General features: G+C 38.4%; 3 protein-coding genes across 4 annotated transcripts; 2 read left to right on the top strand and 1 right to left on the bottom strand.

The window, feature by feature from the left end:
* Nucleotides 1–352: 352 nt before the first annotated feature.
* Nucleotides 353–8,703, top strand: LOC107219142. The gene is made up of 22 exons (XM_046740002.1): nt 353–500; nt 884–1,046; nt 1,126–1,238; nt 1,363–2,492; nt 2,727–2,954; nt 3,066–3,107; nt 4,181–4,677; nt 5,113–5,198; nt 5,332–5,485; nt 5,684–5,715; nt 5,810–5,935; nt 6,049–6,123; nt 6,209–6,280; nt 6,448–6,616; nt 6,696–6,745; nt 7,089–7,160; nt 7,349–7,460; nt 7,540–7,571; nt 7,683–7,809; nt 7,950–7,978; nt 8,107–8,169; nt 8,271–8,703. The coding sequence occupies exons 7-22, from the start codon at nt 4,190–4,192 to the stop codon at nt 8,516–8,518; spliced, it is 1,935 nt and encodes a 644-aa protein (XP_046595958.1). The 5' UTR covers nt 353–500; nt 884–1,046; nt 1,126–1,238; nt 1,363–2,492; nt 2,727–2,954; nt 3,066–3,107; nt 4,181–4,189; the 3' UTR covers nt 8,519–8,703.
* LOC107219143 (glutaredoxin-C4-like) lies at nt 2,045–2,413 on the top strand. Its single transcript, XM_015657241.2, has one exon. It carries the CDS (start codon nt 2,045–2,047, stop codon nt 2,411–2,413), a length of 369 nt encoding a protein of 122 aa, XP_015512727.2.
* LOC107219176 (WD repeat-containing protein 81) lies at nt 8,692–17,177 on the bottom strand. 2 transcript variants are annotated; one of them, XM_046740001.1, is made up of 15 exons: nt 16,696–17,177; nt 16,302–16,461; nt 15,841–16,096; nt 15,547–15,709; nt 14,926–15,339; nt 14,338–14,538; nt 14,120–14,265; nt 13,805–13,992; nt 12,712–13,729; nt 12,267–12,563; nt 10,909–12,174; nt 9,792–10,827; nt 9,358–9,507; nt 9,132–9,238; nt 8,692–9,058 (listed from the first exon to the last, which is right to left on the bottom strand). In XM_046740001.1, exons 1-15 carry the CDS (start codon nt 16,909–16,911, stop codon nt 8,827–8,829), a joined length of 5,850 nt encoding a protein of 1,949 aa, XP_046595957.1. In that variant the 5' UTR covers nt 16,912–17,177; the 3' UTR covers nt 8,692–8,826. The 2 variants fall into 2 exon arrangements, with proteins under 2 accessions (XP_046595957.1, XP_015512784.1); XM_015657298.2 differs by having other exon boundaries at nt 9,792–12,174.
* Nucleotides 17,178–20,764: the final 3,587 nt, after the last annotated feature.

The raw sequence follows: 20,764 nt of genomic DNA, 5'->3' as shown, positions 1-20,764 counted from the left end.
CAATTTATAATTTATTTAAAAGTTATGCAAAGCAAATATTGCTGAAAATTAAAACACACTTTACATCATGCGTCATCAAAGAGCATACCGACCGCTTGTGATGGGTACAAAAAATTACAAGCTTTTCTTTCATTTTTGCCTGATTTTCACCATTTAAGCAAGTTTCGTACGCTTTGCTTCACCAAGATTAGCTGTTCCCCAATCTTAGTTATAATTCCATTCTAATATTATAAGTGATTTATGTATGAACAGTTGTAGTTGTTTAATGACAACGTTCTTAGCGTTCAAGGACATGCGAAGTGTTTTTCTTTCACGTTAAGTAATGTATGCGAATGAGCTGTGCCGACTCTAAATAATTATTACGTCAATACATGCGTGAATCTCATAATTCTAATGCACGATATTGTGCTTTGGCTTAAGCTGATTTCGTAGTAAAGTTTTTAGCTTGTGATATAATTTTTCTTCCGACTGATATAAATATAGATAATAATACTACGTCGGTCTGTGATACGTACAAGAAATAAATCTATCACAGAATATTTAGACTCATTTTACGCTGGACTCCATTACATATTGGAAATTTAAAAAATAAATTTTTGAGTTCGACTATAAATTCTTTAACTAAAAGCTAAAGGTAGTATTCATTGCATATTTGATTTTATACTTGAAGTCATAGAAAAGAAAATGCGAGCAAAATGTTGTTGCACCGAATTTGCGCGTTTCTTTGTTTCCCGTGGAAATAACTTGAGAGGCTGCTCTCGTGGCCCGTGTTTCACAATGTCAAGAGTCATATGATTTTAAAATATTAAATGAATTTTTGAAAGTCCGTTAAATCCTCTTTGTCCAAAAATGCACGCAGGAAATGACGGCTGTTCGTATGCAGGTTGCGATGACTACATCGAAGAGGATGAATTTGACAACAATGACGAATATATTGCTTTGAATTATAATGATTTTCACGATCACAGAAATAAATCTTGTCTCTCACCGCCTCTAGACGAATCTGAATCTGAAAATTATGACTTCGATGAACAACACTGCGAAGGGTCTGTTTTGTTTCATTTTTATAAAAAATTACATTTTATTAATTAGTGCAAAATGATCACTATCAAACTGATTTCCCAGACAAGGCAATTACGAACAATACTTCATTCCCGATTCCAGTGGGAAATCAGTAGCTGCTGGTCAACATTCGTGCTTGAAATTGAAAGATAATTATTGCTATCTGGATCGGAATGGTATGTTAAATTTTGTCTCCCAAATTGAACTGCACTCCTTTACGTCTACTTTACGTTGATATCGGTATTCTAATTAATCTTCGATTACTCAAAATACCTAGGCTAATGCTTTGTTCACTTGCAGCATATGATACAAGAGTTATGAGGAATTTGGCATCGACGGAAGATTACGAACATCCTCGTGGAAGTTATTCCCCGAGGTTCATTCAGGCCGCTCTTGAAAGAACCAAGTCGTCGAGTTTTTGGGGCGATGGTTTGTCCAAAAAAGTCATCATAAATATTACCAAGGCAGACGTTCTTCTCTGGTAACATCTTCGAAACCACTTGGAACTGTTTCAAACTTTTCACTCTTCCTTACAATTAGACGATGAGTTTCATGATTTCGCGGGATATGACGATCAGGAAATAGAAAATATCAGTGTGTCATTAGACGATCAGAATTATTGCTCTGATTATCATTCGCAGCAAATGCAACCATCGAGACAAGTCCCCCAAGCATCGCGATACGGAGGTATATTAAAAAATCTTCATTATCACTCTAACATGAAAACCTTATACTGATTGATGATAGTCATTACGGCAGTGAATATTTTTGTCGCAAAATTCATGTAACATAAACTGAAACGGAAATTTAGAGATTCGGACGTCTTCAGAAAAGAACTCCATAATCTGATTCAATTTAGTGCACTCTGCTGCGGGCTTTTCCAGTGAAAAGTCTACCGTTTATTGTAATATGCATGAAAACCATTTACAGGGTAGACTTTGTGATTTAAGTAATTAAGTTGTTGCGAGAATGACAATGAGTAATGACTGTAAAAAGTGTTTTGAACGCAACACAAAAACCCAAAAGCAAACTGTCTGACACTTGCAACATAGGATTGAGGTCGATGGTGGAGAAGTTGATCTACAATACACAGGTGATAATCTTCTCCAAGACTTACTGCCCGTACTGTGAGACTGCTAAAAATATTTTTGATGACCTCGACCAACCGTATACCGTTTTGGAATTGGACAAGCGAGCCGACGGTGAAGATATTCAGGAAATCATGGGGACCATAACCGGGGGAACATCTGTCCCGAGGGTTTTCGTCAATGGCGTGTTTATCGGCGGTGGCGATGATGTCAAGAGATTATACGAAAGTGGCGAACTTGAGGAAATGCTTGGCTGCGAATAAAATTCTATAACGAATTTCTTGAAATTATTTCGCTGTGCCAAGGAAATTGTATCCTCTTGCAGAGTGTACAATTCTTTTGGTATTGAGCTCTCCTTAAATTAAAAAAAAAACCGACTGGTTCTTACTTGAAAAGTTTTTGATTTACCAACTTTTTCAACCTCTGCTGTAAATTTTTTGAAAGAATTTAAAAGCAATGTCGAAATAAATATTCAGAAGCAGGATCGCGAGTTCTTGAACAAATTAAACAAAAATTTGGTCTTGCTGTAATTCACGCGTAGTCTCACACATATTTGTTGTAATTATTGCGGACCAGGCTGTGGAGACTCACAATCAGATAGCAACGAGGATACTGCGGATTTGGTGAAACTTGGCAAAGTCATTTATCATATGTACGAACCAAACGATGCCTTCTCGGACGTTTCTGATGCAACTGTCATTTTAGAAGCTCTCGAGGAGACGTTTGCTTTTCAAAAGCTGTCGAAAGGGCATCTGTTGAAGTCAGTTACATCCTCTCCGAAACGTGGCTCTTCATTTCGCAAAGGTAAAGTATAGCTTATCTATTAGGATTAACTTATCCGCTTGCATCGATAATAAACGTGAAGCAGAAAACAAGAAAAGAAAAAACACCTAAGTACCTGAAATTCTGTTACAGCTATAAGGAAGATCAAGACGACGTTGGACCTGTCCAAAAAAGGTATGAAGCTTTGTTTTAGGGGTAGGCAGAACATTTAAACTAATATTGTGACTCATCGTAGGACGTCATAGTTTTCGTTAATGATCGATGGACCTTACAAGTAGTAATTCGGTATTAGAGCCGAGAAGAAAAGAAGAGTCTTCCGCTTTAGTGTAATCTTGCACTCGTTTACAAAGCACTTTAATCAAAATTTCTACATATATGACAAATTGTAAGCGTCCCGGTATCATAGCTTGGTATGAATAAATAATTATAAAAATATGATAAATACGTCTGTTAAATATCATGCGCGTACGAATCTTTTAACTGCACGATCGAGAGCGAACAAGGTAGAATATCAAAGCTGTTTTCTATTGTTAATTTTTCACCCGTCTGTTTCATTAACTTTTGCGCTTTATAACCATACATTATTTCATGGGAACTGTTTTTCAAAAGTAAACTATCGTGTGTAGAGGTATCCTCTTTTAAATTGAGCGTAGCAGATGGCCGTTGCACTGCACAGCAATAATTAGAGACATGGACGACTTTAATTTTTATTTAAAATTCGCCAAACCTTTGGTACTTAACCTGCCAGATGCAAAAGGTAAAATACAATTGCCACCTGACTTTTACGGAGTAAAATATTTTGAAAATATGTCTTTGCAATACCCACGCGTGATAACTTGAAATTGCAAGTGGCGTTGGTTCTGTTCGATATTAGACCGAACCATCGCCGCGCTATGGGTGAAAAAACTTCGCGACATGGAATCTGACGGACCAGAAGCCAACATGCGGACCGAGTACCTTAAGCTTCTTCTCTTCGTCATGCAGCGCAACAAACTCGCTGGAATATTTGAAAAAGCTCCACCCGATGGACCGCTGCAGGCTTTTCCTCCAAATTACAAGGTCCCCAGGTCAATTGTAGTTAAATGCGATAATTTGTGAGGAATATCGAGATACTTCGCTGAGTCCATTTAGCTCTTAGTTTTCGTTATTTAAAAATTAGGAATATCCATTAAAAAAATGCGAAATGAAAAAAGGAAAAATGCTTCGAGTTGAAATCAGTATATACATTTTATTGCCAACTTCGTCAGGCTACGGAAATGCTGTCTTTAGTCAAGCCGAGAAAAATAGCGGCGCTGGCTTATCCTCCGGTATTCACATCCGTCGGAGGTGATCTTTGTCAGTTTGTGGCTGTTCAAGAAATTCCAAATTTCGGGCTTCACGGCTACTACGCTATTTCAATCGAGCCACTGCCCAAGTGGTCACACGCCAGTACGAATTTGGCGAAGAAGGCGAAACTGAAGCCCAAGCATTTCGCTGATTGTTTTAAAGACACGTGCAAACTTGCCGAGGAGGCTTATCATTCAAAGAATAAGCCTGACAAACCGGCTTCTTCGTCGTTATCATCATCCCAACAACCGGCGTCCCAGCAGCAGCTACCGGAATCTGCTGATAAAAATTCCCAAGAACTTGTCGATCCTAAAAATGCGGAAGCTGGTTCTGGAAATAAGAAAAAACAACCAAATGACTGCGAGAGGATTTCAAGGCCAACACCTAAGTTTGTACCATTCCCGCCAATCCCATACCAGTAAGTAAATGTTCGATACAGTTTACAAGATTCTCTAGTAACGTTTGCTTTTGAAATAGGGTGCAGTCCTCTGTTCGATTAATCTAGACCGCTGTATGTATAGAAATGCATTCAATTGTTATTTTAGAAGTATAAACACGTCTTTAGATCAGGGAATCATTAGTCTAATGTTTCACATATCACACAACTATAAGCAAATTAATAGTTTATTGAACGTAAAATGATGAAAAGTTTCGTTTAAATTACTTTTTCAACTTCCATTAACTAGTTGTTAGTCTTTTAAACACGAAAATTGCAATGGAGTTCAGTATTCAAAGTCAATGATGTACAGGCTGCCTTCTATCTACGAACTATTGCATACTATTTCTTTATGTTTCGGTAGGCTGTAACGACGTGATATGAGTTGGAATTTTTATTTTCCATCAAATATTCTAGGTCATATCGGAAGGAGATCGCGGGTTTCGAGTCCCGGCCAACATGGGGCAGAAGTCGCTACTTTGAAAGACTGATTGACGAGTCTCGTTAGTATTTCCAATTTATAAACATTTGAAAAGAGTTTCTTCGAAAGCTGAAAAGTTCATAAACCCAGAGTATTTCGTATGATAAAGTGAGAATATCCTAAGACGCTGTACACACATGGACTCTGATTTTCAGCTCACCTGCCAACCGATCTTGACGTGTCTCAGGCAGATGCGTTGCTACATGGGATAAGTGACAAGACTTTCAAGAAAGCCGAAAATCACGGACCATGCGCTATCTCGGAAACTAGACGGCGTGTTGAACGGATGATGGACCTTCCTCCTTGTGCGTAAGTACGTCTATAATATACCCTTACGTTCATAGAAAAAGTTTCAAATGCTCAAGACTGGTTTTATTTTCACGGTGAAAAACTAACGCAAATGTATGAATAGTTCATCTATCTACTGGTCTGGTAGGATGAATTTTATGACAGATTTATTTCGCATTCAAATTACTGACAATAATCTTTCGATTTGTAAATTTTCAGACTCGATCCAGGGGAAGCAATGCCACCTCCAGGTACATCAATGACATCATGTCGCTGGCAAATAGTACTTCTAATATTTGATTCCCAAATTTCTTTAAATTTTCCTTACTTCTATTTCCTGTGAAGGTTCACCGTACACCTGTTGTCCAAAAAGGGAACCAGTCATAGACACACACTGTGTCGACATGTGTCTAAGCGAACAGGATTTTTATCCTTGTGAAGAAAGGTCAAGCGTGTCCCTACGAGGAGGTAGTAAGTAAGATTTTTCTATAAACATTAACAATGTCCGTGAGTGTATTTAAATTGATGTACAAACAAAAACATAGTACCGCAAACGTCAGTTTCCTCATTTCGTGCTATTTCAGGTGACAGCGGAAGTTGTTGCAATTCTCAAAATCGGAGATCCAGATCCCGCACATCAAGCAATAGTAGGATCAATGGTAAGACAGACTACTAACCGTAGTCGACACTGTAGGCTTGACAAACAAACCTTGACTTATGTGGTAAAATGTATTTTATTTTCAGACATTAACTCTCGTCAATATTATGCAGCGCAATTTCCACGACAGCAACGAAACGATCATACCACTCGTTATGGTAAATTTTTTTTGTAATAGACAAGAATCCGCCTATTTTTAATTCCGTAGTTAGTGATATGAGTACCAGCTTCTAATTGCCTACTTGTGTAAAATTAAGTATTCGGGCGATTCAGGAATGATGCAAATGCTGATAGTCATGCATGAATGTGTCAGATTTTTTTTAAGGGTCCATCAACGATGACACCGATGGTACGTTGGACGTTGATACATCGATACACAATATCACAACGACAAGCAGATACTTGGATCCAGAAAAATCTGGCAATTTCAAATGGCTTGAGGACATGGAACACGTTACTTTCTCTGATCCTACAGAAATGTCCTTCACAGGGTCGTAAGTAAAATTTTTGAACCAGCAATATTGTTTAGTGACCGCCAATCATAGCTTCTATAATTTTTTTTTACTTCAACAGTGATTCGAGAGCACGGATGAGGTCATTTTCTTCAAACACGACGATGAACGGTTGGTTCAAATTTGTGTTTTCTAATATATTGACTATACCTTTGTCGGCCATGAATGAAACGAGTTACGCAAGAAACTATATTTAAAGGGTATCCTTGGTTAAGAGGGGCCAAATGCCCCCGTCTCGTGATTTTCAAACCATCCGTTTAGAAATGTTTCTTTCTCTCTCTCTCTACTCTCCCATATAACTACTACTAGGGGCTGCACTAGCTTCGCAATGGCAAGGAGTATGAATTGCTATTCCGGTCGTGTCACAATCCCAACAGCGAGATGATAATGCCACTCCGCTGTACATTTTGTTTATCTCAGATTTGTATAATCTTGATAGTTCATTTATAAATAGGGGGAAGTCCAGATTTTGATGAAGAGCCACCGATAAACGAGGAACTACACCCTGAAGAACTGATGCCTCGAGGTAAGGAAAATTCTAAGTTACGATAGAATGAATCCCCCTGTGTGTAGACAGGTTTTATCCTGATAAATATACTAGTTGTCTATGTACAAGATGCATTTTTGAATCTTTCAGCATTTAAAATATGAAATTTTCCGATTAAAGATATTTTTTAAAGACTCGAATTGGTGTACTAATAAAATTCCCGATAGCTGCAGAGCGAATGCATTCCTCCAAATTACATCATTCGCAGAGATCCTCGTCACCTCCGGGTCGATCCTCATCTTGTTACCCTAACAACAGATCCTACAGTCACGATAGTTGGTAAATACAGAATATAAATTGCCATTGAAGAAGCAGTTATGATACCTCTTTATTATTGCATATTTCGTCTGTTGGACAGGGAACAGCAGACGGGGTTGAGCCACATTAATGGCAAGTGAATTTTAATGATGGTATTAGCTCAGTAGAGAATTTGAGAAGAATTTGGAGAACTGAGTACAGAACTTTCTGACCGTATTCTGACTTGCTAATATTTTCGAACAGAGGACATTGAACCGTCAATCGCAGTCGTGAGACGAAGATACGCCAAATCTCGAGAAGCGTCAAATCGCCGTCCCGAAATACACGAAAAGACGTACCGGTGGAAAGAAATAGTTGATGAAACTGAACCGTAATTATAAAGATTCCTGGAATAATGATGATTAATTCATCTGCCACGCAGATATTTTATTTCGAATTATATACCACGAAATATTAATAAGACTTTTCGTAAAAATTTGACGATTAGTATTAAGAATTTCTCATTTACAGAAGCAGAAATGAGTCTCTATGTTCAAAAGGTATTTATTAAGCGCTATTCGTTGCATGATATTTCAGATAATTGCGTATCATGGATTCGATTGTTTCTAAATGTTATTACATATAAGTTTACCAACATCCTATCCAACATCTAAATCGTATTTTCTAGATGTCAACAGAATGTCAAGCTTTGATCCCGAGTATTTGGATTACATAGAAGCTGTAAGATCAGGTCAGCCTTCAACTGGATCCTAGATGTAGTCTATAAAAAAATCGAACGTCTATTTGCTTGTTCTAAATGTTCGAAGAACTGTACCCAATCGCAAATTATAGATCACGACTATTGCTGCGAAGATGAAGATGAAGAAATAGAAAAACCACGTTATTATAATCGTATTAGTGGACCAGCAATGGACAGGGATATGTTGCAATATTCAAAAAAATTAATGAGGCCGCCAAAACCACCACCGTCATCCGGAAGAGTGATCATGCCGCTCTCCAAACAGAGTCAACGGAAACAGAGGATCCTAGAAATGGAAGAGACTGATTCTCCTGATGTGAATGTTGACGAAGATGAATAAAAATTAACACCTGACTAATAATTTGCATGTTACAATTTTCCACATTAAATTTACCTGATACACGCATTCAAGTTTCCGTGAAAAGTTATTCATCACAAATCGTTGTGTGTATGGAACTATAAATGTTAAAATACTGAGAGTAATAGCGTGAACATACAAAGAAAATGTGTAAATAAGTCCGTACTTCTTTTTTATTTGCCAATTACCACATGAATATTGGATAGTATGAAAACTTTGTAGTAACGAATGACAATACTGATGAATGCCGATGGATAATAGTAGATTTATCTAATTGTTACTATCCTATTTTAACATAGTAGGGAAATTCCACCGTTGTCAGCACCTAGCAGAAGAAGTCTATTCAGAGGAAGTACAGACATGGCTGTAAGATCACCTTTAAACGTATCTGATCGTAATTTAGTCGAAGAAAATGAAGCTGTTGCCTCTACAGAGGTGTGAACTCCGATGCGATTTGCAGTTGTGGCTGATATCAACTCTTGATCGTAGATGGACAAACAGTGTACCGGTTCTGTTGTCCCTCTGGAACGTCAATCAAAATACAAATTGAGATGGTTCTGAGTCAGATGTTGATTCTGTAATACTGGGTACTTACTTCAAATGAAATTTCAATTTTCCGTCAACTGCACTCCATACTGCAATAGACTGGTCTAAGGAAGAGCTAATGATAGTTGTGTCGTTTAATGCTTCCAACTGCAACACCTGGAATAAGTAGTTAAAATTTGATCACGTATTGCTACATTCATGTTCACAAGGTGATTAGTCGTTAAAATAACTACATGATAGCATAAAGTAACAGTAAGGTAGAGAGAAATACATACTTCACATTCGTGACCTTTCCATGATGCTATAATTAGTCCAGTACGAATGTCTAAAATTGCAAGAAATCCAGATGCCTGACCCATGGCAATCCAATGCCCACTAGGAGCTACCGCTATACATCGTATTAAACCAGTTGGATTCATAGAGACCTGAAATTAAAGAAGTAGCTACCTATTAAAACTCATCTGAAATAGATATTCTAAAGGTAAAGACCTCGGAACAATTGAGATTATTCCGTAGTGTTACAATTCTTCTAACCTGCAGCAATCAAGGGACTTGATAGTACATAATTTGTTCTTAAAGGAAATAATACAGAAATTCCTTCCACAGTTTGTATTTAATTAAACATTACCGGAATGCTTTTATTAGAGGCATCTGTATTTGCGTTACAACATCTATTACTAAATACGTCATGCGTCTTTTAGTTGCTCACCTTCATTTCATTAACATACTGAAATGTTCTGCAGTCAATAACTCTTAATGTCATATCTGTAGTAGCAGCAAGCAGCATTGTAGACGGAATAGGACAAGCTGCCAGAGTATTTACAGGTGCAGGACGGACGCATTCCGGAGATCCTAACAGTGAACCCATGAACGGATCCCAGCAGTGAATGGACCCATCGCAAGTGACCGCATACCTCAGAGATTCCAGAAACGTTAAGGCAAGTATTGACTTTTTGTGTCCTGTGTAAGTGTATTGACATTGTGATACCGCACTACCATCTCCCTGACTTCTCAGGCTCCAAAGTTTCACACTTTTGTCTCGCCCTCCGCTCATAAAGCTATTCTCATTGTCAAGGACATGAAGACATCTGACGCTACTAGTGTGACCGACGAATGTTTGAAGTTTTATTTGCTTAATGTTAAATCTAGTATCTTTATCGGGTCTGCCGATTTCATGCTCCCAATATGCCAACCAATTTCCTCTAAGGTGCCGACTGGTAGACATCATCTCTCTGCTTACTGATAACCCGTTATCACTTGAAGACTGTGTTTGCGGGGATGGACTCTTTCTTTGAACTTCAATGCGATTTCCAACAACAGATATTTTTCCAAAACTCTCTGCATCCCTTGTATCAGAGTCGAAATCTACAGGTACAAAATCAACGTTAGAACAAGAAGGTCGAGTTTCTTGTTCATATTCGTAACAAAGATCTCTGATTAGTTGATGATTTTTCAGAATTTGCTCCATAGCATCATCCCCGATGTAACGATAAAATGTTACATACGATTTGTGTGCTAACTCCATAGTGAAGACTGCTCTGAGTTCATCGAGTGCTTTGTTTCGTTTGGAATCCGTCAAACAATTATCTTCGATTACAGGGGGTGAGAAAGATTCGGCGATTTCGTCGCTTGTGCTGTTCTGGACTTGTTGCATACATGGAGACAATTCTCTGACAGCCCATTCCTGAGTGGAACCATCTGATAACACTTCGAAGTAGCTGCTCTCATTGCAAGATGCAGCTAGACTGTTGGTTGTAGAATTTTTTTTGTTAGGATTGATCTTCTTTGCAGAATTGACGATTTTTCGCTCTATATCTCCAACGTACACATTTTTACTAATTTGACCATGCGCTTTGTCAAAAGCTAAAAAAAAACGCTGAATAGAAACTGCTATCTGCGTTTTACTCATCTCCGATCCTAGTCTTTGGCTCAAGCAGAATGTCACTGCAATATATTTGTCAGCCAATGCGCTGCGTGCCACTACACCATTTGGAAAGGCATAACGGGTTGTCGAAAGTATCCTCACAGCCGGATGCAGAACTGATCTTAATATAGTTTCGTGAAGGGCATCCATGAGCGCAGAATCACTGAGGAATCCTATGATGTGTGTCAAGAGTGCCAGGCAAGAAACTAAACCACCCTCCAGATTTGGGGTCAGCTTCCGTTTACACAGAGCCAGTAATTCCACCATGTGACCCAAGTATTGCAGTAAAATTATTTGCTCACCATACAAGCCTGCGATAGCAGTGAGGCATTCTAAAACTTTGGATGCATTTCGATCTCCGACAAGCATTGTGTTTGGCCATTTACTCTGGTCATCCGGTCTTGCTGTCTCATTCTTGGATATAGGGGTCAAGTTTTCTGTTCCAGCGTAGCAGAGCGTTAACATCCTGAGAAGATTCCGTGACAGATAACGAGCAGTCAGAACTGGTCCTAGACGATGAGACAACCAAATGACAGACTCTGCGCTCATTTCAGACACTTTGCAATCAATAGGAACTAACTTCTGTAGCGGTAGATCCATGCAAACTGTTTCATCATTGACGTCAACGTTTTCAGGATGATCATCATTTTCACAATGCAAAGTAACTTCCTTCAAAGTTTCAACATTTGTTGTGCTTGTACTGTCCGCAGCTTTGTTACTTCCAGTGGTGACATTCCCGACGTATGAATTGCTGAACGGTATGTCTTCACTGGATGTTTTACTACCAACGTGACAACCGATGCTGTTGAAACCAGTGACTAGTTTACCACCTTCGACTCTTTTTGGTATCGGAATAGTCGGCGATTTCATACTGCTTGGTGGTGAGGTTTTATTTGCTTCATCAGAGAGATCGTTCAAACTCAAGTTCAGCTCCAAATGAACATCTATGTTGTAAGGTACACTAGGATTGGAAGGTGGAGAATTTTCCTCTGTTTCGAGAACGAAAACGTCTTCTATTTCGTTATCAGTTGAAAGTAATACTTTGGAATCGCTGGCTGATTGGCGTAAAGAAGTAGAACCGTTTCGATCAGAATCACCAGAAGAATCCTCGTCTAAGGGTGATAGCATTGCTTCGGCGTCGCTACAGCTACCGCCAAGATCACATGTCCTTGATCAAAAATTTTTTAAACTATATGAGTATTGAAACTTTGATTGATGACATGATTACAGTTTATGAAATGTGAAAATGATTGTACGTACTTGAGGTTTCCATTCCTACAGTAATTCACGTTAGAGGGGTTTTGTAAATTGTCTCTGTAGCCGCCAACCGCCTCTACTAACGGTGTAATAAAGTTGTCTAAAAATTTGCGCAGTCCAAGTCTAACCATAAGCTTTAAAAGAAAACTACGGTGGTAAAGTCTCACTGTCCTGTGCTTTGCAGGTGACATGGAAGACAAAACGTCTATTTCAGATTCACTATCCATTATGGAACCATTTTCATACAACTTTACAATTGGTTCCAGTAGAGCCATTGCGGAATGTTTTGGTCCTATAACTCTGTAAATAAACAATAAACAATTTTTATTACAGATTTCAGATGCCTTATCGGAAACTCTTCTCAAATGCAGATATCAGAGCTCGTTCATAAAACGAAATCAACAGGTTTCAAGAGGTCAGAACTGAGTAAAATTTAACGAAGACTTACTTGGCAATAGGATCAAATAAGTACCAAGCAGCTAAAACAGCACAGTAAGGTTCCTCCATTATTTGACGAATATGGGGTACTATTAATTCGAGATAAGCTTCTGAAGTATCACCCATTTCAGGGAGAAGTCGTTCAAGGTCTCTTGCTGCAGTTTTGACTTTACACTCGCTGATCTTGCAGAGGTATTGAGTTTGTGTAACAGACATTAATTCACTTTCCTGAGCCCTATGTGTAACTAGATTCAAACTTTGAACAAGGCTATTGTATTCTTGCAGCATTTCGACCACCCCGAACAAACGTTTGAAGTATTTAGGAAAGGGAAACAAGCTTCCAGACAAAATCGACTGCAGCAATTGATGGGCAGAGGGCGGAGGTAGACCAACGTTAGTTACTGTCAGATAACGAAACTGTACATTGTTCGAACTTGAAGCAGGGTCATTATTATCCACACTTTCGAAATTGTAGCTCTTTGGTATCACGTCAGCCTGAAGCAGCAAGGCTACTGCGCTTCTCACACATCTTGGTAGGGCATCCGGTGATGCCTTTAACAAATTGACACAGGCACTGAATCTCTCATTAAATGTCATGTATGCAGCTTTCGTTGACGCTCTCAATCTTGCAGAAAGGAATATTTCGGCTATCAAACACCCAAGTATTTGCTGTTCCTTGATTCTACTAGAGGCTACAATTTGCTTGTAGTTAGTCAAGCTGTCATGGGCTATTGGATTTGACTTATAAGTCTGGTGAGTCGCTTTGTTTAGAAAAGCATATGTAGTTTCAACCTGCACAAGTGCCGCCACTGGGTTGTAGTCTTTGGGAAGAATAATTTGCATTGACGATTTATCAGTTTTTGGAATATCGTCAGGAGCGAGTAAGGAGCTCCGAGATCGACTGAGTAAACGACTCAAAGCTAGTGGCGATGACCTTGAAGGATTAGAATTGGCCGCAGATTCGTCTTCTTCAAAGCCTGAACTGTGACCTTCATCTTCACTGATTCTTTCACCAGAACGATCACTTTCTATGGGATAAATAAGCTGTCATAACTCCACGAATATACGTGAGGTAAATAAGTTTTTTTTTTCATCTTACATACTTATTCTCTCCCTCAAGTTTGGTTTCTGTAAACGAGGTGGACTTTTACTCCAGTAAGGTGAAGGCACTAGCTTTTGCGGATGTGGCAATGTAAACACCTGCACTATCCCAGAATTTGTTAACCCTTTGTGATTATCGACTAACTGCAAGCACACATTTTTTGATTTCACTGCTGCTGAGCCTGATAATCTGTCGAGAAGAGGAATGTAAATTATACCGAACGCATGTGAATATCACTATATATTCAGTTTTAAGGGAAACATAGATTGATAGTAATGTTACGATGTTAATTAGTAAATACGTTTCGTAAATTTACTTGTAACCAAAAGTGAGATCGATCCAGTGATGTAGTCTTTCAGAAACGTATATACTTTCCAAAGCCTCGCGATGCTTTTCTATAAAATCTTCGGGAGACGTTGCCCATGCTGGAATTTCCAGATCTTGTAGGTCTTCATGAATGGACTAGAAAGAAAGAGGAAAAAAGAGCTTGACAAGTCATAAGAACATGAATTATATCATCAATTATTTCATCACCTTAAAGACGTTTGGATCGGTGAAGAATTGTGGAATACATTCATCAGGACTCCAATGATGCAGCCTTTGAATAGACGCGGGATACTCCCATGGAACCCACTGCGGTCTCACATGCTTGCATAGCACAGAACGAGCATAGCGACGAGAAAGGTACACGTAGTAAGTGATTTCTGAAAGGACATCCGAAACATGATGACCAACCTGCATTAAAAAAAAATATTTGTAAAGGATATATCATTTTGAAAGAATGAGCGTAGCTTCCAAATTGCAAATTACTCAATTACTTTGGAGTGTTATAAGTTATTGATCAGAGCGAAATTGAAGATGTTTGTAGACAAAAATCACACTTTTTAATACGAAGTAATATACAAAATCAAGAACCGATCAAATACAAAGCTGCGTACATCTTATTCAGTTCCAAAAAAAAATATTATGCACGTTATAGACAATGCAAATATTATTTGGCTGGAAAGTTTGGAAAAATTGAAACTGGCTTGATTCTAAATTATGATTTATTCTTTACGAATACGGGGTTCTAGACAATAACGAGCAGAATTGATGCATGATTTATTCATAGCTTCAACGAACCTCAGTTACATGGGAGTCAAACGTAAGATCCAATTGCCGGTCACCTTTATTAAGTCGAAATTTCGATTTTGTAAGGTCTCTCCAATTTCCTCCGCAACGTGATGTGAAATCTGTCACCCAAGGCATAACATGATGGCAGGATGGATCCCCGTATCTTCTGCCAGCTACGTTATTCAGTGCAGTCAAATAATCGAAATTACTTATTTGCCCCTGAATCCACATTTCACAGAGTTTATCAATGTTTTCGTTAATTCCAAACAAAGGGCTACCAGAGTTTTTACTATACTCGTAATTCAAGCTGATATCCTTGTTGTAATCGTGACACTTTAATTTTCTGTGACCGTGAATACTAGCTGAACTTCCACACTCGTGTTGTGGTTTCAAGTGTATATTCTCAGTTATTTTTGGTAAGACCTAGGTTAAATTAAAAATATTATTAGTATATTTCGATGTTTGTCGGTTTCAAATAAATAATATGTATCCATATCAACGATATATTGTCCATATGTGTCTAAATTGAAAATTGAGTGCATACAATTTTATGAAGTGATTTACTCTTCAGCTTGAGATTAAGCTGTATACAGATTTATTTAAAAAATAAACCAAACTACACCAAGTTACCTGAATAGTGAAAGTATCAGTGAGTAATATATCCCCGAGAGTTATTTCTCCAAGAACTAATCCTCTATCATGCATATCTCTTAATAGACGGAGTAGCTGATAAATGAGGAACAAAGGTTTACTATGGCTCGAAGATAAGGCTGCTGGACTGTACGTCACAGAACTGAAATTGATGATTAAAAGCACATAAATAAAGAACAATTAAAATAAAAAAAAATAAAAATTAGAATTGTTTACATCACGCTGCTTATTTTACTGCTAAGATTTCATTGTGTTACAAATGGCATAGCTTACTCTTGGAGGGAATATTTGGCAGTTTGTTCATGAATTGTGATGAAACAAGATTCTGTTTCAATGGTGAGTAACGCTGGTAATAAATTACAGTGCAGCTCTCGTGTGGATCCTGGGGTTACAGTTACTACATTGCCATCCTGCAGCTGTATCATCGGACAGCCATACATGCGAGTAATAACATCTTTCATTACAGCCACATCGTTGCTGCTTGCCGTTATATTCGACTGTTCTCTTTGCTCGGCTGGATTCCATCTACCTGCCCATGATTCATCATTCAATCAAATCAGAAATCTGTTTATCTTAGACTTGGTCCAGAAAGTTATGGAACTTCAATAGCTTTTCTGAGATTATTTCAAAACTATTATTCCTAATTTGTAGAATAATGATATTTTCAAATAAATGTACTTGATCTAATATTAAAAATGTATAAGTAATTGTGCCCATTGGATGGCTCGACATACTGTAGTATTTTTTATAAGCTTCTTTCCATAAATTGTGGTGATTAGTTTCCATAACATAATGCAATAGCTGTGGAAATGTTAATTCTGATTCTGTCTTTCCATGCCCCAGGTTTCTCGCTCTTGGTAAGGGAATTGCATTTCTGTGTTGTTTTTGATATACCTATAGGATATAAAATTAAGGACGATTAAGTCTTCAGATAATAGCTGCATTCTTATTTTATGAACGTAATTGTTATTCTGTGATTCATCGCATATGAGTTACAAGTCGTTTTGTATTTCACATAAAATACTAAACTACAAGAGCTTGAACGATACATAGCGCATGACAAGAATTTCAAAAGTATGAATCTCGGAAGTGAACTGGTAAATTATGAAAGTGAATATTGTCTTTTGCCTGAGCGTAGATTCGGAGCCAGTTAGATCCCAATTCATCAAGTGAAGGTTGTGCTGCAATTACGTCTGCAGACAGCTGATCATGAGTGATAAAAGTGACTGACCCAACACTGAGTAAATTAGCTAACCAACTTCGGTGAACCGTAATTGAAATTCGCCCATTTAAAAGGCGAATGTATTTTTTTGGTATGCCAAGCTGCTCGTGGAGTATGTCCATATTTATTTATGCGTAATCTCAATGACCAATTTTTATTCATAAACGTAACCTGACGCTACTCAATAGAACGTGCAGGTTAATGGTTTCAGTAATTTCTTATTAATGTGTCGAGATCGACGATTTCTGTTTTCTCCGTTCATTGCGAATTTTAGCATCACTGTTTATCGTTTCAGACAATATTTTGAGTACGCGACACGCTGACTGCCTGTGTCAATGTGTCAAACACAGCTGTCAATTGCTGTAAAAAGGACGGCACAAAATTCGTTATGCCACGCGTAAATTGTGTGTTGCTTCCTGCGCCGATAAAGAAGACATCTGTATAATAATTCGTGTGACCGCAATAGATAAGAGAAATAGCTGTAGTACCGACAATTGTCAAAATATAACATCATTTGCCGGTAAGGTGAAAGTTCGCACTGTTCGCAAACTAACTGTTTTTACACACTGTATCGTGAACATTCCAAGCTTATCGACGGATTGCGATTCTTGATAAATCAAAACCTCCACATAAATTGATAATACGCATTAATTCGATCTATGTGATAGTTTATATCGGCTTGTTGACATTTCCTAGTTTCGTTTCCTAGTTTAAAATACTGCGTGGTGTCTACATAAATGGCTGATCTTTGCCCTTCTAAATGAAGAATTTCTGTTGTAGTGAAATCATCAACAACTAATGTTAACAGTCGTCAGAATCATACAAAACCGTACCAAATACAAATAAGTATGATCGAGTGATTTGACTTTAATTTTTGATATTTTCGGTGTGAATGGAAGTCACCTATAGTCCAGATTTAATTAATACCCACTCAGTGATTTGAGGTATAAAGAACGTTCAAGAACTAAATTACTGAATATAGATGTGAATCAATGTAAACAAAAAGAAGATCAAAAATAAATAACATAAGCAAAGAGTACTTTGGCACATTCCTCATTTGGTGATATCCATCAGGAAGAAGACGAAGGGGGGTTCGGTTGGTCAAGAATTGGACCTAGAAGTCAACTGAGTCCAAAGATTATAGGCTCCAAAAAAAAAGTAGAAAGTAAAGCTAACCCATTTGTATTTTTGGCGAAAAATTGCGCGATTTTGAAAAGTCCTGAAATAAATTCTTTGGTGCACTATATCGACGTAATTTTGCGGGAGGAATCGATTGGGCGCAGTCCCAATACGCTGCGAGCAACGGATCAAAAGTTACAGGCAGAAAACCAGAACCTGCGTTTTTCACATTTTTCAGCTGGTGATCATTTCGTCGTCATTTCTCTCCCGTTAATCCCACGCTCTTTTTGCTGCGTTTTCTGAGTTCCTGAGAGTCTAATTAGTCAAGAGAAGGTCATGCAAATCGAATCAAAGACCAAAAATTTTTCAGCCCAAAAATAAGTAAGGCTAACCCCTTTGTATTTTTGGCAAAAATTTTTGCGATTTTGAAAAGTGCTGGAATAAATTCTTCGGTGCACTATTCTGACGTAATTTTGCGAGAGAAATCGATTGGACGCAGTCCCAATACGCTGCGAGCAACGGATCAAAAGTTACAGGCAGAAAACCAGAACCTGCGTTTTTCACATTTTTCAGCTGGTGATCATTTCGTCGTCATTTCTCTCCCGTTAATCCCACGCTCTTTTTGCTGCGTTTTCTGAGTTCCTGAGAGTCTAATTAGTCAAGAGAAGGTCATCCAAATCGAATCTAAGTCCAAAAATTTTTCGGCCCAAAAATAAGTAAGGCTAACCCCTTTGTATTTTTGGCAAAAATTTTCGCGATTTTGAAAAGTGCTGAAATAAATTCTTTGGTGCACTATTCTGACGTAATTTTGCGAGAGAAATCGATTGGACGCAGTCTCAATACGCTGCGAGCAACGGATCAAAAGTTACAGGCAGAAAACCAGAACCTGCGTTTTTCACATTTTTCAGCTGGTGATCATTTCGTCGTCATTTCTCTCCCGTTAATCCCACGCTCTTTTTGCTGCGTTTTCTGAGTTCCTGGGAGTCTAATTAGTCATGAGAAGGTCATGCAAATCGAATCTGAGACCAAAAATTTTTCGGCCCAAAAATAAGTAAGGCTAACCCCTTTGTATTTTTGGCAAAAATTTTCGCGATTTTGAAAAGTGCTGGAATAAATTCTTCGGTGCACTATTCTGACGTGATTTTGCGAGAGAAATCGATTGGGCGCAGTCCCAATACGCTGCGAGCAACGGATCAAAAGTTACAGGCAGAAAACCAGAACCTGCGTTTTTCACATTTTTCAGCTGGTGATCATTTCGTCGTCATTTCTCTCCCGTTAATCCCACGCTCTTTTTGTTGCGTTTTCTGAGTTCCTGAGAGTCTAATTAGTCAAGAGAAGGTCATCCAAATCGAATCTAAGACCAAAAATTTTTCGGCCCAAAAATAAGTAAGGCTAACCCCTTTGTATTTTTGGCAAAAATTTTCGCGATTTTGAAAAGTGCTGGAATAAATTCTTCGGTGCACTATTCTGACGTGATTTTGCGAGAGAAATCGATTGGGCGCAGTCCCAATACGCTGCGAGCAACGGATCAAAAGTTACAGGCAGAAAACCAGAACCTGCGTTTTTCACATTTTTCAGCTGGTGATCATTTCGTCGTCATTTCTCTCCCGTTAATCCCACGCTCTTTTTGTTGCGTTTTCTGAGTTCCTGAGAGTCTAATTAGTCAAGAGAAGGTCATCCAAATCGAATCTAAGACCAAAAATTTTTCTGCCCAAAAATAAGTAAGGCTAACCCCTTTGTATTTTTGGCAAAAATTTTCGCGATTTTGAAAAGTGCTGGAATAAATTCTTCGGTGCACTATTCTGACGTGATTTTGCGAGAGAAATCGATTGGGCGCAGTCCCAATACGCTGCGAGCAACGGATCAAAAGTTACAGGCAGAAAACCAGAACCTGCGTTTTTCACATTTTTCAGCTGGTGATCATTTCGTCGTCATTTCTCTCCCGTTAATCCCACGCTCTTTTTGTTGCGTTTTCTGAGTTCCTGAGAGTCTAATTAGTCAAGAGAAGGTCATCCAAATCGAATCTAAGACCAAAAATTTTTCTGCCCAAAAATAAGTAGGGCTAACCCCTTTGTATTTTTGGCAAAAATTTTTGCGATTTTGAAAAGTGCTGGAATAAATTCTTCGGTGCACTATTCTGACGTAATTTTGCGAGAGAAATCGATTGGACGCAGTCCCAATACGCTGCGAGCAACGGATCAAAAGTTACAGGCAGAAAACCAGAACCTGCGTTTTTCACATTTTTCAGCTGGTGATCATTTCGTCGTCATTTCTCTCCCGTTAATCCCACGCTCTTTTTGTTGCGTTTTCTGAGTTCCTGAGAGTCTAATTAGTCAAGAGAAGGTCATCCAAATCGAATCTAAGACCAAAAATTTTTCTGCCCAAAAATAAGTAAGGCTAACCCCTTTGTATTTTTGGCAAAAATTTTCGCGATTTTGAAAAGTGCTGGAATAAATTCTTCGGTGCACTATTCTGACGTGATTTTGCGAGAGAAATCGATTGGGCGCAGTCCCAATACGCTGCGAGCAACGGATCAAAAGTTACAGGCAGAAAACCAGAACCTGCGTTTTTCACATTTTTGAGCTGGTGATCATTTCGTCGTCATTTCTCTCCCGTTAATCCCACGCTCTTTTTGTTGCGTTTTCTGAGTTCCTGAGAGTCTAATTAGTCAAGAGAAGGTCATCCAAATCGAATCTAAGACCAAAAATTTTTCTGCCCAAAAATAAGTAGGGCTAACCCCTTTGTATTTTTGGCAAAAATTTTTGCGATTTTGAAAAGTGCTGGAATAAATTCTTCGGTGCACTATTCTGACGTAATTTTGCGAGAGAAATCGATTGGACGCAGTCCCAATACGCT

The sequence above is a fragment of the Neodiprion lecontei genome, chromosome 5, assembly GCF_021901455.1.
Source record: "Neodiprion lecontei isolate iyNeoLeco1 chromosome 5, iyNeoLeco1.1, whole genome shotgun sequence".
NCBI classification, from domain to species: Eukaryota; Metazoa; Arthropoda; class Insecta; order Hymenoptera; family Diprionidae; genus Neodiprion; species Neodiprion lecontei.
The sequence above is the reverse complement of the archived record's forward strand: the minus strand, read 5'-3'. Positions and strand labels throughout refer to the sequence as shown.

Excerpts from the sequence above, each read along its gene's own strand:
- LOC107219143 (XM_015657241.2), top strand. The coding sequence starts at position 2,045 with ATGACTGTAAAAAGTGTTTTGAACGCAACACAAAAACCCAAAAGCAAA.
- LOC107219142 (XM_046740002.1), top strand. The coding sequence starts at position 4,190 with ATGCTGTCTTTAGTCAAGCCGAGAAAAATAGCGGCGCTGGCTTATCCT. Across the intron at positions 4,678-5,112 it reads TTCCCGCCAATCCCATACCA|GTCATATCGGAAGGAGATCG; the intron begins GTAAGTAAATGT and ends CAAATATTCTAG. Across the intron at positions 6,281-6,447 it reads CGATCATACCACTCGTTATG|GGTCCATCAACGATGACACC; the intron begins GTAAATTTTTTT and ends ATTTTTTTTAAG.
- LOC107219176 (XM_015657298.2), bottom strand. The coding sequence starts at position 16,911 with ATGGACATACTCCACGAGCAGCTTGGCATACCAAAAAAATACATTCGC. Across the intron at positions 13,730-13,804 it reads AAACTTGAGGGAGAGAATAA|AAAGTGATCGTTCTGGTGAA; the intron begins GTATGTAAGATG and ends TTTATCCCATAG. Across the intron at positions 12,175-12,266 it reads TGTAGGAATGGAAACCTCAA|GACATGTGATCTTGGCGGTA; the intron begins GTACGTACAATC and ends TTTTTGATCAAG.